We start from the raw sequence: 13,664 nt of genomic DNA, 5'->3' as shown, positions 1-13,664 counted from the left end.
GGACCTCCTTCCTTAGGATGTGGGCCTCCTGTGAGGAACAGCGGGACGTGAATGCAGGCAGACCCTGAGGTTGAGTGAAGAGCCTCCCCTCTGTGCTGGTGCTGGTTTCATCCCGTGGAGAATCGGGAACCTTGTAACTGGCACGGTGAGTCATGTGATCGAAAGATGTCACCTCTAGAGCCGGTGGACGGCCTGAAACGCGGGGTGGGGTGCGGTGGGTCAAGTCAGGGGGACTCTGGGCTCCAGCGCGATGGCCGCCAGGAAGGGGCGAGGTCGCGGCGTGTTCCCGCGGGTCCTAGGCCCCGGTCAACAGTATGGAGGTTCCCTTGGGGTTTTTCTGAACGGTGAATGTGGTTGAGAGTATGTTCACGTGCTCAGTAGCTGTTTCTTGTTTTTAATTGAGAGACAGTTTTTAGAGCAGTTTTAGGGTTACAGGAGGATCGAGCGGATAGCAGTTTTCTATACCCGTCCCTCTGGGTTCCCTCCCTTGATCACATCTCTGGCCTGTGTGGCGCGTCATGTCAGTGACGGACCAGCGCTGACACCTAATTCTCCCCTGGCGTCTGTGGTGTGTATTAAGGCTCCCTCTCTGTGTCCTGCTGTTCAGGTTTGGGCAAGTGTGATGACCCGCAGCCACCACTGCAGTGCCACTCAGAACCACTTCACTGCCCGGAGCACCCCTGGGGCCTCCTGCTCCTCCCCGCCAATGCCCCCGAGCCCCCGACAGCTGCTGGCCTCGTTACTGTCTGCGTGTTCTAGCCCTTTCTCGAGTGTCACGTCGTTGGAATCCTTCAGTCTGTGGTCTTTTCAGACTGGTGTATTTCTGGTTTTTTTTTTTTTTTTTTTTTTTTTTTTGCGGTACGCCGGCCTCCCACCGCTGTGGCCTCTCCTGCTGTGGAACACAGGCTCCGGATGCGCAGGCTCAGCTGCCATGGCTCATGGGCCCAGCCGCTCCGTGGCATGTGGGACCCTCCCGGACCGGGGCACGAACCCGTGTCCCCTGCATCAGCAGGCGGACTCTCAACCACTGTGCCACCAGGGAAGCCCGTATTTCTGTTTTTATACGAAGGGCCTGTTCATGTCCACTGCCCGTCTTCCTGCCCCAGTGCTGTCTTGTTGTGTCTTGCTGTGTTTTGTTTTCCTTGCCTTATTGGCTTTCTGAGTCGTCTTAAATGCTTCTAAATTTTTCCAGTTGGAGTCATGTTAGTAAACTGTTTTCCAAATTTTATTGTCTTTCTCCTGTATTTTCCAGCCTTGCTATGTAATTCATTCCTTTTTGTTACTTTGAGAGGTTGAATAGTGTGCATTTTAAAAGTTTCTCAAAATCAGCACGTTTCTGTGGATCAGATTCCTAGTTTCAGAGGAGCCCGCTTGTTCAGTCCTGGGCTGCAGCTTCTTTGCCGGGGGAGGCGGGGGCGGGGGGAGGAATGCATCGGTCTGGTGTTTCCCTTTCTGTTGGGTCTTAGTTCCCCTTTCTGGTCCTGGGCACTGCATCAGCCACTCGCGTGGGACAGCCCAGGCAGGTGGGGTCCTCACTTGCTGGCTCTAGAAGCTATGTGTGTCTGAGAACACCTTTCTTTTTCCCTGACGAGCGAGAGGACTCTTTTGGTTGGGGAGCGGCTTCCTAGGACTGCGGCCCTTGGGCCCCCGCTGTCCTGTGTCATCTGGCCCCAGCCCCGCGTGGGAGATCTCTGACACAGGGACGCAGCTGTTCAAGTCCTCTTGGGGTTTTGTCCTTTACCGTCCTCTGAGGAATACCTTTTCTCTAATGGAATTCCAGTGCTTCAGCTTTCTAGGCACTCCTGAAAGGAATCTCAGCCAGGAAAGGAGAGGGGTCCTCTCTGCCCCCAAGCAGGGGAGGGAGGGGACACTGTTAAGCTAACGCTGAGCAAGTGGCTTGTGGGAAATGTGTAACCACTTCTGAGTTCTGCGATTACAAGGCTGTCTGTGGAATCTTAACGGGACCAAGTGGTCTTTTGAGACACATATATCTTGGGTTGTTCCCTTGTGTTTTCAAAGTAACCTAAAACCCCTAACTATTTGCAGTTCTGATTGCTTTCCTAATTTGTTATCCAGGTTTGCTGAAATGCATTTTCTTAAAGTTTAAAATGCAAGAAGAGTGCAATTTTCTAATCTTCCCTTTAGATAAAAGTGAACGTGGGCAAGCCACGTAACCCATCACCAAATAGAAAATCATCTGGAACATTCACAATAATGCTGTTTTCAAGCAGCAACAGTGCATGTTTTATTTTGTTTTTTGGTGGTTTTTTTTGTGGTACGCGGGTCTCTCACTGCCGTGGCCTCTCCCGTTGCGGAGCACAGGCTCCGGACGCGCAGGCGCAGCGGCCATGGCTCACGGGCCCAGCCGCTCCGCGGCATGTGGGATCCTCCCCGACCGGGGCCACGAACCTGTGTCCCCTGCATCGGCAGGCGGACTCTCAACCACTGTGCCACCGGGGAAGCTCAGTGCATGTATTTTTATGCCCATTACCAGTGAAAACTATAATGTTTTCTTATTGTGCTGTTTTTTTCTCATCAGGCAAAATTACCTAGCAATTAGAAAACGCCACAAATCACACATTTTGTGAAGTTACAAATGCAAAACCAGAAAGTATAATCAGGTGTGTATGATTCTGCTTATGCATTAAAATTAGGCTAGTTCATGGTCTGATCCCTCACTGTCTTGCATTTGGTAATAACTTTCAGTGTGTGAGTGTGTGGGGCCCCCAGTTTTCATCCGGGCACCCACAGGTGTGACTAGTGATGCCTGAATGGAATATCGGCACAGCTTCTGGAAGACTTGCTGTCGGTTTCTGAGACAGGCTTCTCGAGGCTGAGCCGAGGCAGTTCTGCACAGACACTCGTCTGCCTTGGGCGGCCACTAGCTTTCCCCCACCCCCTGTCACCCCCATTTGTCCCGTCAGCAGCTGGGCACCCTCAGCCTTCCCAGGCCAGCGAAGCCTGGGTCCTGGACACCTCTGCATCTGGAGCTGGGGATCAGGTGACCTGGCCTCTCAGGGCACCTTGCTAACAGGACCATCCTGCCTCTTCGATTATTCCACATAAAGAACTTTGATTTTCAGTCAATGTCAGGAGTTTGTTGCCATCTTAAACGGCGTCTGAGCTTGGCGTGGTCTTTTCCTTAACCTCTTCCAAACCATTCCTCCCTTCACGTTCCTTTGAAATCACCTGAACTTTTTTGTTTTTAACATGCTGGTCCTGTGTTGTATTCCTTTCTTGGCAATTGCAGAAACTTCACAGCCACATTACATTTAGTTATTTAAATTTACTTCTCTGTTTTCTGCTTCTTATCTGTCCTCCTTTAAATAGTAATAGGATACACTTTAGATTATCAACAATAATAGTAGGTATCATTGAGAAGCGTGTTATGTCCAAAGAACTATGTTAAGTGCTTTCCTGGGATGAACCCATTTGATATTGATCTGTATCATTATGTGGTAAGTACATTATATTTATTTCAGAGGTGATGGTACAGAAGGAAACAGTTTGTAATGATTGGTGTGAGTGTTTGTGAATTTATTGAAAAGATCCTCACAAAACGTCTGGGTGTGGCAATTTCTGGTTCTTTTCTGAGCTCTCTGTCCGTTGTCAGGGGTGTGCTCCTCCCCTGGAAGGTGTTGGTGGGAAGAAGGGATTCCAAGTCCCCAGCTGGGAATTCGGGGCAGCTGAACCAAGCTGTCCCCGACAGCTCGTGTGGCAGGTCAGGGTCAGACCGCTGCAGGCTTATCTTCATAGTAAAATACGGAACTAGGATGTGTTGCCTGGCTTGCTTGTTCCTTTGGTAAGTGTGGCGAATACTGCAGCTCGGCTCCTTCTGTGAATGGTAGGAGAAGCTTAGGGCAGGAACGGGACACGTGTGTCTGGAGTTTAGGAGAGAAGCCTGGGCTGGCGATATAAATTTGGGAAATGTTGACATGTAGATTGTAATTAAAGCCATGAGGCCAGATGGGATCACCATCAAAGCAAAGTGTAAAAGAAAATAACTGAGCCCCAGGCCCCTCTAACTTGAGGGTGACTCGGGGGAGAGGAGGAGCCAGCAAATGAGACTGAGAAGGAGTGGCCGGGGAGCTAAGAGGAGGTCCACGCTGTTCACAGCCTGGAAGCACAATGAAGGGGCACAGTGCGTCCCGGGTTGGCACGCATGCCCTCAGGCCTGTGCTCCTCGGGGGCAGGGGCTTTGTCTGCTGTTGGAGGTCCCCAACAGCCAGAATTGTTCCTGGCTCACAGTGTAAGACAATATTTTCTTTGTTTGCTGTACACCGAATGAACTCATGGCAGTGTATTGTATTTATTTTCCTCCCACGAGATCCATAACATAAAAGAGGTATACAGTGTTAACTTTCTTGGTGAGCTGGGTGAGCTCTTGCCCCCCTAAGTCTTCTCCACGTCACCCAGTTCCCATCACGGTGCCATTGCAGGGGCCAGTGTCATTCACGGATGTGGCCGTGGACTTCACCCAGGATGAGTGGCAGCAGCTGGACCCCAAACAGAAGACAACCTACAGGGACGTGATGCTGGAGAACTACAGCCACCTCGTCTCTGTGGGTGAGGAGAGCCTGCTTTCTGAATTGCTGAGATAAACAGGATTTCCCTCTAACTCACTGACTTTAACTTTGAATTGAATGGGACAAATGTGAGTAATCTGGGGCACCAGGCAGGAGGGCATTTGGTCTTTGCCTCCACGTAGGTTCTAATTTTGGTACAGCACAGATGGCCACTTCTGTTGTGTAGCTCAGAAGGCAGCCCTTTGCTTAAGACAACAGATCTGGAAGCCCAGCAGCCAGGCTCAAGTTCTCTCTCATTTCTGTTAACAGGGTGTCACATTATCAAACCGGAAGTTATCACCAAGTTGGAGAAAGGAGAAGAGCCATGGATAGTGGGAGGAGAATTCCTACTTCAGAGTTACCCAGGTGTGTGAGTGAGGCAGTGAGGAGGTCGGTAACTCGGAAGTGTTTTGCCCTGGAATTTTTTTAATGGTGCCAAGCCTTAGAACTGCCTAAGGAGAGTTGCCTCTGTGCTTTAGCTACGCGAATCTCGCTCCCAAAGACTTCCTCCTTCCCCACAAAAGCTTACGTTGGTAGAGCTTCTCCGTGCTTGCTTCTACCCAGAACCAAACCCACTCACTTCCTTCTTCCTCTTAAACCTCAGATCCTCTTGTTCTTACAGCATATTCAGTAACCTCTTACTGTAGATTCTTTTTGCTTTCAGGCATTCATAGTCTGTTACTAGAGAATAACTCGTGACTCTCCATATTCTTATTACTTCCCTTTTTTCTTCTTTCCCATGAAATGCCTCAGACTTGTTTCTGTCTGCAGTTTCACTTCTCACTTCTCTTTCCTTGAGGTCAGAGGTCAAACCCCCATCCTGTGCATAAACCAGTAAACGAAGTTCACCTTTGCTGTCCTGAGCATGGGTGCTGGTCATTCCTGAGATGAGTTTTGCTGCAGTTTGGTGTCTCCCTCTTCCCCCAAATGCCCATTTTCATCTTGTCTCCTATTTACTGTTCTGTGGCCAGGGCCTTGAATGCTGTCGTGTCGGAGTAGGTGCGGAGTGAGTAGGAGGTACAGAAATGAGTCGTGGATCATTTATCCTCCCACCCCCACCCCCTCCAGAAATGTCTCTGAAGGATCTGCTTCGCCCTCCGGTGGTTGTTCCCTGACTTCTTCAAAGGGCTCCTCCTGTCTCAAGTCTTGAGGGGTTTTGTCTGTTTAATGCTGCATTGTCCACCCTGTCCTCTGGTTCAGTGTTTCCCGTGGGAGCAGTAGGCGCTCCTTCATTCTGACTGGATTTGCAGGATGTGTTCATCTGCGTTTCTAATCCGTCTTATCACTAGTCTCATAGGGTAAGCCTACGGCAATTCCCTGTTGATTCCTAAAAGGAATTTAAATTTCTCCTCCTTCAAGAATTACCCAATATTGGCCCTGTGTTACCTGGAAATTTTAACTTTCTGTTGTTTCCCGAAACTCCAGATAAACTCCCTTTGGTCCACACTTCTAAATGTCTTCTGTTTCACTGGGGTGTGGGTTTTTTGTCCAGATTACACATTCTTTAAGTCTGAACTCAAATATTCAACCCCTCCTTGAAGTTTTTCCTTCCAGCTCTAATCATCACTACAGTCTCTTCTTTCTCTTGACTTTGACTCCACCTGTTGATGCCTTAAAAAAAAAAAGCTAGGTCTGATCAAGAAATCTGTTATTTGATTATGTACTTTTTGCTTGAGCTTCTGCACACCATGCCCCCCATAATCCAATAAAGAAAAGGCCATGTTGTCTCTCCTCATCATAGTATGTAACATATAGTACATGTTTATTTCTTTGATTATCTGAGGAGCCAGGTAGGTGAAAGAACCTTCTTGTCCATTCAGTCAGAAATAATTTATAGGCAGGTGTTTCTTTTTATTTTATTATATTTTTTTAATTGAAGTATAGTCAATTTATAGTGGTGTCTTAGTTTCAGGTGTACAGCAAAGTGATTCAGATATACGCATTTGTTTCTAAATATGCATGTCTAGGTGACATCCCATATATTCTGCTGGTAGTCGAAAGATGTCCATATGATTAAGATTAAGAACCACTATGATTTCTGTTGAGGGGTTCAAAAGAAATAGGAAATAGAGCCATACTTTCTAAGAGGTTTTGGTTAAGAAAAGAGAACAGAGATGCATGGGTAATTTAAAACTCAGCATTGCACATGGAATGTTAATGTTCCAATGCAAGGCTGAATCAAAAGTGTATAGAGAGTAATTATTTTCAACTTTAAGGGGAAATGGAGTTAATTAACTTGAGAAAGGACTTGAATAGTATTTTTTTTTAAGCATAGACACACCCTAAGATAGTGTTGAAGTCCGGCAAACTTAGTAAAACAATAGGAGCAGAGACCTGTGGTTGAACGTAAGCTGGGGCATTGCTGGTACCAGACATCTCGGTGTAGGTGACAGTGCCTTAGCCTATGATCTGTCTCTCCACTTGATGTGAAGTGCCATGGTGTAAAGTGCTAATCCACCTCCTCAGACTGATTCCTCCTTGTCCTTGTCCAGTGGCTAAACTCATTGCCACCCCATCAGTTTACCTGTTTGCTGTGAGTCCTTTCACATCTAAGAGTTGGTCATTCACCTAGCATCCTTTGTCTTCTCATTGCTCCACGTTTGTATTTTACCTTCTATACCCAGTTTTGAACAAAATCTTAAAAGTAGCAAAGATCAAAGGTGCTTGTGTGTGTTTTTTATATAAATTTATTTTTAATTTTTATTTATTTTTGGCTGCGTTGGGTCTTCGTTGCTGTGCATGGGCTTTCTCTAGTTGTGGTGAGCAGAGTCTACTCTTTGTTGCCGTGTGCAGGCTTCTCATTGGGTGGCTTCTCTTGTTGCGGAGCACGGGCTCTAGGTATGCAAGCTTCAGTAGTTGTGGCATGCAGGCTCTAGAGCACAGGCTCATTAGTTGTGGCACATGGGCTTAGTTGCTCTGTGGTATGTGGGATCTTCCCAGACCAGGGCTTGAATTCGTGTCCCCTGCACTTGCAGGCAGATTCTTAACCACTCCACCATCAGGGAAGCCCAGTGCTTGTGCTTTTGTCAGCTTTCCTCACCACTGGAGATTGTGGAGGTTGTGTGTGTGCATGTGGGTGCTTATTCCAAACCAAAAGAATAAGGGAAAAAAGTACACTTTGAATTGTTTTCATCTGTTTATGAAGCTAGCACCTGTGCCACAAAGAAATGGCTTGTGTACAAGTCACATTTCATATCGTATATAGGAAGATGTATAAAAATTGGTTAATTTTGCTTCTGTTTAGAAGAAGACTGGGAAGTCCATGATCTGATAGAGGGAGCCCAGGAAAATGAAGACAGGCATTCAAGGCAAACTGAATCTGTCAACAACAAAACCCTGATTGATGAGAGAGGTAATGTTTTTGGTAAGACTTTTAATGTGGAAACAAACCCTGTTCCTTCAAGAAAAATATCTTGTAAATGTGACTCATGTGGAAAGAGTTTAAAATCTACTTCAGAATATATTAGTAGTGATGGAAGCTATGCAAGAATGAAGCCTGATGAATGTAGTGCATGTGGGAAATCACTTCTCCATGTTAAGCTTGAAAAAACTCATCCAGGAGATAAACCTTATGAATTTAATCAAAATAGGGAGGCTTATGCTCTAAATGAAGGAAGTATTTATCAGAACATTCATATTTTAGAGAAACCCTTTGAATATATGGAATATCAGAAAGCCTTTCAAAAGGGTACAGTGTTTGTTAATCATATGGAGGAGAAGCCCTACAAGTGGAATGAATCTGAAATAGCCTTTCTCCAAATGTCAAACCTCAGTGTGCACCAGAGAGCTCATATGGAAGTGAAGCCCTATGAATGCAATGCATGTGGGAAATCCTTCTGTAAAAAGTCAAAATTTATTATACACCAGAGGACTCATACAGGAGAGAAACCTTATGAATGTAACCAATGTGGGAAATCCTTCTGCCAGAAGGGAACCCTCACTGTACATCAGCGAACACACACAGGGGAGAAGCCCTATGAATGTACTGAATGTGGGAAAACCTTCTATCAGAAGTTACACCTCATTCAACATCAGAGAACTCACTCAGGAGAGAAGCCCTATGAATGTAGTTATTGTGGAAAATCCTTTTGCCAGAAGACACATCTCACACAACACCAGAGAACACATTCAGGAGAGAGACCCTATGTTTGTCATGACTGTGGAAAAACCTTCTCCCAGAAGTCAGCACTTAATGACCATCAGAAAATTCACACAGGCGTGAAACTCTATAAGTGCAACGAGTGTGGGAAATGCTTCTGCCGCAAGTCTACTCTGACTACACACCAGAGGACACACACAGGAGAGAAACCCTACGAGTGCAATGAATGTGGGAAATTCTTTTCTCGGTTGTCATATCTCACTGTACATTACAGAACTCATTCAGGAGAGAAGCCCTATGAATGTAACGAATGCGGGAAAACCTTCTACCTGAACTCAGCCCTCATGAGACATCAGAGAGTCCACACAGGAGAGAAGCCCTATGAATGTAATGAATGTGGAAAGTTATTCTCCCAGTTGTCATACCTCACTATACATCATAGAACTCACTCAGGAGTGAAACCCTATGAATGTAACGAATGTGGGAAGACCTTCTACCAGAATTCAGCCCTTTGTAGACATCGGAGAATACATAAAGGAGAGAAGCCCTATGAATGTTACATATGTGGGAAGTTCTTCTCTCAGATGTCATACCTCACTATACATCATAGAATTCATTCAGGAGAGAAGCCCTATGAATGTAATGAATGTGGGAAAACCTTCTGCCAGAATTCAGCCCTTAATAGACATCAGAGAACACACACAGGAGAGAAAGCCTATGAGTGTTATGAATGTGGGAAGTTCTTCTCTCAGATGTCATATCTCACTATCCATCATCGAATTCATTCAGGAGAGAAACCTTTTGAATGTAACGAATGTGGGAAAGCCTTCTCTCGGATGTCATACCTTACAGTACATTATAGAACTCATTCAGGAGAGAAGCCCTATGAATGCAACGAATGTGGGAAAAAATTCTATCACAAATCAGCCTTCAATAGCCATCAGAGAATTCACAGAAGAGGGAATATGAACGTACTTGACGTGGGAAGGCTTCTCTGAAGTCACACCTCATTTAGTGTCACAGAACCCTCAATATAATGAATCAGAAACTCCTACCATCCTAAGACAGAGTTCACACAGGTGAGTGTGGACAAGCCTTCAAGCATTAGTCAGACTTGGAGTCTGGAAGTTCACAGGATGGAAACCACAACTGTAACTAGGCCCCATGATGGGTTGACAGGAGTAAAAATTTATTGCTACTTAAATTGTACATAGTTTCACCATGAATTCAAGCTGTTTCACATATCAGGGAATTCAGACCAAGGGAAACTCTCTCAGCTTAAGGAATGTGGAGAACATACTCTGTTGGAAATTATGAATACTGAAAGTTATGTTTCTGATAAAATATAAAGCTTTTTGTAAAAGAAGAAGCCACAGAAGATGGCTGTTGTGAATAAACATGCTCCTTATGTAAATAGAAGCTGTGAAGTTGTCAGGTAGCTAATCAAAACAGCAACATTAAGCTCATATATGAGTGGGTCCTAAGGATGTAGGACTAATGCTTTTGAGGGTGTTTTGGTCTGTTTGCTTTTTAAGATGCTGCATTATAGGAATTGTATGTTCGGTTTGAATCATGTTTGAAAAGGCATCGTATCCTTATTAGAATAATTTCTAAGGTATATGGTAATGACCCTTTTTAAGTAGCACCACTACGTTAGTATCTTAATATGCATCGTTACTGAACTAATATTTGAAAGATATGAAGTGTGCTTCTTTTTGTAATCTTCTCTGGCATTTATAAATGCATTTTATCATTGTTAATGAACTAAGTCTTCCATAAGGGAGCCACTGTTTTTAATGTTTTCAACTGTATCTGAATTAGCAGGAGATAGAAATCTATGCAAAAAAATAGAAAATGGCATAGATAATTTAAAATTGTTAATGCCAGAAGTCTGTAGTGAGGAATGTAGGACTCATTGCACTCAGTACAGTTCTTTAGATGTACCTAAAATAGTTTCATTTTAATCTAATTTTTTTCGCCTTTTTATTTAGATGCCTACGTAAGTGTAAGTGTGCAGAGCACACATAATGTGTAACCTAGGAATTAACTAATTTTATTTGATACGATGGTGTTTTTAAACACTGTGCTTTGCTCCTTCCTGAATGGATTAAGAGTGGGTTCTTAACGGGTTTGTAGCTGGCATTGTTGAGTGACCACCCTAGTTACTCCTTACTGTTGGCTGGCCACCTTTGGGTATCCATTCCTCCTGACAGAACAGAATAAATCCTGATTAGTTTCAGCCAATAATGATAATCTCTTTCTCATGGCCAGCAACTGGTTTAGAGTGGTCTGAGGACCCAATTCTAGACAAATAAAGGAAACATCTGACAGGTTATTTCTGGAAAAGTTTTCTTCAAAGCTTCAAGGAATCATGCTGGGTGAAATGGAACCTTGTTGAACTTTTCCTCATCTGGATGTGATGCCTGGCTCTGTCTTTCAACAATGAATTATGATATAATTTGCACATGGCAGAGCAGAAAGATTGGAAGAACCTGGGATCTGGACAATGCTCTTGAGCCACTGAACCAGCCAGCCATGTAGCCATTCCACCTCTGGACTGTTTCTTTTCTGAAAGACTAAATTTATTTTTAAGCTGATTGATGTAGGTTGCTTTTAGGGATAACTAAAGATACAGAGTTTGTAGGAGTTACGCAATTGAGAAGTGGAGTTTAGGCAAATCATTTATTTTGAGGTGTTGATATCAAAATTATTTTCTGTAAATTTTGGTGTAAATAGTTTAAGCACTAGAAAACCTGAAACCATGAAATGTGTATGTTTTCCTGAATTGTTACGTTACTGACCTAAGAACCTCTGGAACCTGATACGTCAGGTATATCTTTCTTTTGCTAATGCATGACATAAATTTAGGTTAATTTGTTATTCATGGATCATTGCTACCATGTTGTTGACAATATATGGTGTGAGGGTAAGGACCTACTTCTGTTGTCCAGTGATTAGCCTAATAGCCTGTATTATTTGAGTAATTCATCCCTTACCACGGAGATGAAATGCCATGTTTCTAATGTATTTCTATCACTCATGGCACCTGTTTTTGTTATCACTTTTCCACCATATTTGTCTAGATGATCTTGAGTCTACTACATAACAGGAATTAAAATTCTGGTAGAGTGTTTAATAGTTTTGTGTAGCAACTATATATTCATAGTATATTTGTTGAAATATTTACAGAGGTTTCGTACACTAGTGGGAAGTAGCTTAAATACACAGTATGCCTTTTAAGTAAAATATTTGAAAAGTTTAAATGGTTTACCACATTCTTTTTCTCTAATGGAGTGCCTGACATGGAAGGGTCCTGTACATGTAAGTGGTCCTCAACTGCCTCTTCAGTAATGCAGTCATGGGATTTCTTTATTGTTTCAGAAATGTCAGTGTTTTCTATAGCATGTTCTGATTCAACTGCATTGATTTTTTTTCTTCTTTTGAGGTACTTAAAATAATGGGTTGTCTTAGATTTGATGGAATGCAATATTTGAAAAGTTTTTAACTATTCCCAGCGGGGCCAAGGTTCATGAAAGAAGGCACCACAGGGGATGGTTCTGTTTCCCCACCCAGCAGCAAACCAAATGTGGAATTGGGGGCAGAGCAGGAGTACTTGCTCTTTATACACAGTGACCTCATACTGTGGAGTGTGAGCAGATTTGGAACTCCCAGGGCGTTTCCAAGGGCTGAGCAGGTCAACCCCTCCTGGCACATAGAGGTGAGATTCCCCCAGTGTTGTTTGTTTTTTCAGTTATCCTAGTGTTAATGAAATGGTGGTTCATTTGTTGCTTCGGTGGCCTCTCAAACAGGTCAAAATGAAGACCATTCTTAACACCAGGGCCCTCTTCTGAGGCCACAGAGTCACCCTCTCTTTATTCCACCTCAGTGTGGCTGGCTGGGCTGGCCACTCTAGCTCCCCAAAGAAGGTTGTATGGATAGATATTGGTAAGGGTGTATTGGTATGTTTGTGTACTGTGGAAGTATGTAAAATGATACAGGCATCTGGGAAACTAACCTGGAAATACCTTTTAAATTCAATAATACGTGTGCTTTGTCATGCAGTAGTACCCCAATCTGTTTATAGATCCCAAGGAATTTCACCACAGCAGGACTTTTGAGATATCCTAGGTGACTGTCATTAGAAGAGGTGAGTAAAATGTGGATCAAGCAGTGGGGTGGTGTCCAGCAGTTAGCAGTGTGTGCTCTGTTGTAGCACAGCTGATTAACACTTTTAGATATGAATTTTAAAAATGGATGGAATGAGATTTCATGCAACTAAAAAATGTTTACATCAATTAAAGTTACACACACACCCTCACAGAGGCTTCAGTAATATGTGCTTAAGGTCATACCTTCATCAGTATGAGTACCTGTGGGGGAAGGGATGGAATTGCGGTTTGGCATGAAGAAACAGTGGGGGGCATCCCTGGTGGCGCAGTGGTTGAGAGTCCGCCTGCCGATGCAGGGGACACGGGTTCGTGCCCCGGTCCGGGAGGATCCCACATGCCGCGGAGCAGCTGGGCCCGTGAGCCATGGCCGCTGAGCCTGCACGTCCGGAGCCTGTGCTCCGCAACAGGAGAGGCCACAACAGTGAGAGGCCCGTGTACTGCAAAAAAAAAAAAGAAAAAAGAAACTGGGGTCCACACAGAAACCAATGCTGATAATAAGTATGTTTTTAACTGAGTAGTACAGTTAACACTGTGCCCAGGACTCCTCCAGAAATATGAAAACATGCACACAGGAAAATTAAAGGCCCCTAATTAAAATCCCCAATATTGTTTTATTCTGTTCAGTTTTAGCCAGAATTTTATAGCTTAGGTACCTAAATGATGCCTCCTGTGCCTTTTCTGGCAACTTCTACCCAAGCCAACTTTCAGGAAAATGGTACAGCTGCTTGTAAACGTCCCTACAATGAAAGAGTGTTCTACATGTGAGTGCATCACTTCGTAGAACTCAGTGTAATAAACTGGGCTGCTGACTGTACTACAGTGTTACCCTGC

At 44.3% G+C, this 13,664-nt stretch overlaps 1 protein-coding gene across 15 annotated transcripts in view; it reads left to right on the top strand.

Annotated features, from left to right (window-relative positions):
- Positions 1-13,664, top strand: part of LOC131740513 (zinc finger protein 12) — an 89,114-nt gene that overhangs the window by 53,715 nt on the left and 21,735 nt on the right. For 9 of the 15 annotated variants that reach the window (XM_067012422.1, XM_067012418.1, XM_067012421.1 and 6 more), the window contains 3 exons: positions 4,440-4,566; positions 4,836-4,931; positions 7,810-13,647. In XM_067012422.1, the coding sequence (XP_066868523.1) occupies positions 4,440-4,566; positions 4,836-4,931; positions 7,810-9,662 (2,076 nt within the window). In that variant the 3' untranslated portion in view covers positions 9,663-13,647. Of the gene's footprint in view, positions 1-2,539; positions 2,622-4,439; positions 4,567-4,835; positions 4,932-7,809; positions 13,648-13,664 lie in introns of those variants that run through there. The other 6 variants (XR_010836390.1, XM_067012428.1, XM_067012427.1 and 3 more) reach the window with 5 other exon arrangements.

Source organism: Kogia breviceps, chromosome 14 (assembly GCF_026419965.1).
Source record: "Kogia breviceps isolate mKogBre1 chromosome 14, mKogBre1 haplotype 1, whole genome shotgun sequence".
Lineage (NCBI taxonomy): Eukaryota > Metazoa > Chordata > Mammalia > Artiodactyla > Physeteridae > Kogia > Kogia breviceps.
Note: the sequence above shows the minus strand (reverse complement) of the source record. Positions and strands in the feature narration are given on the sequence as shown.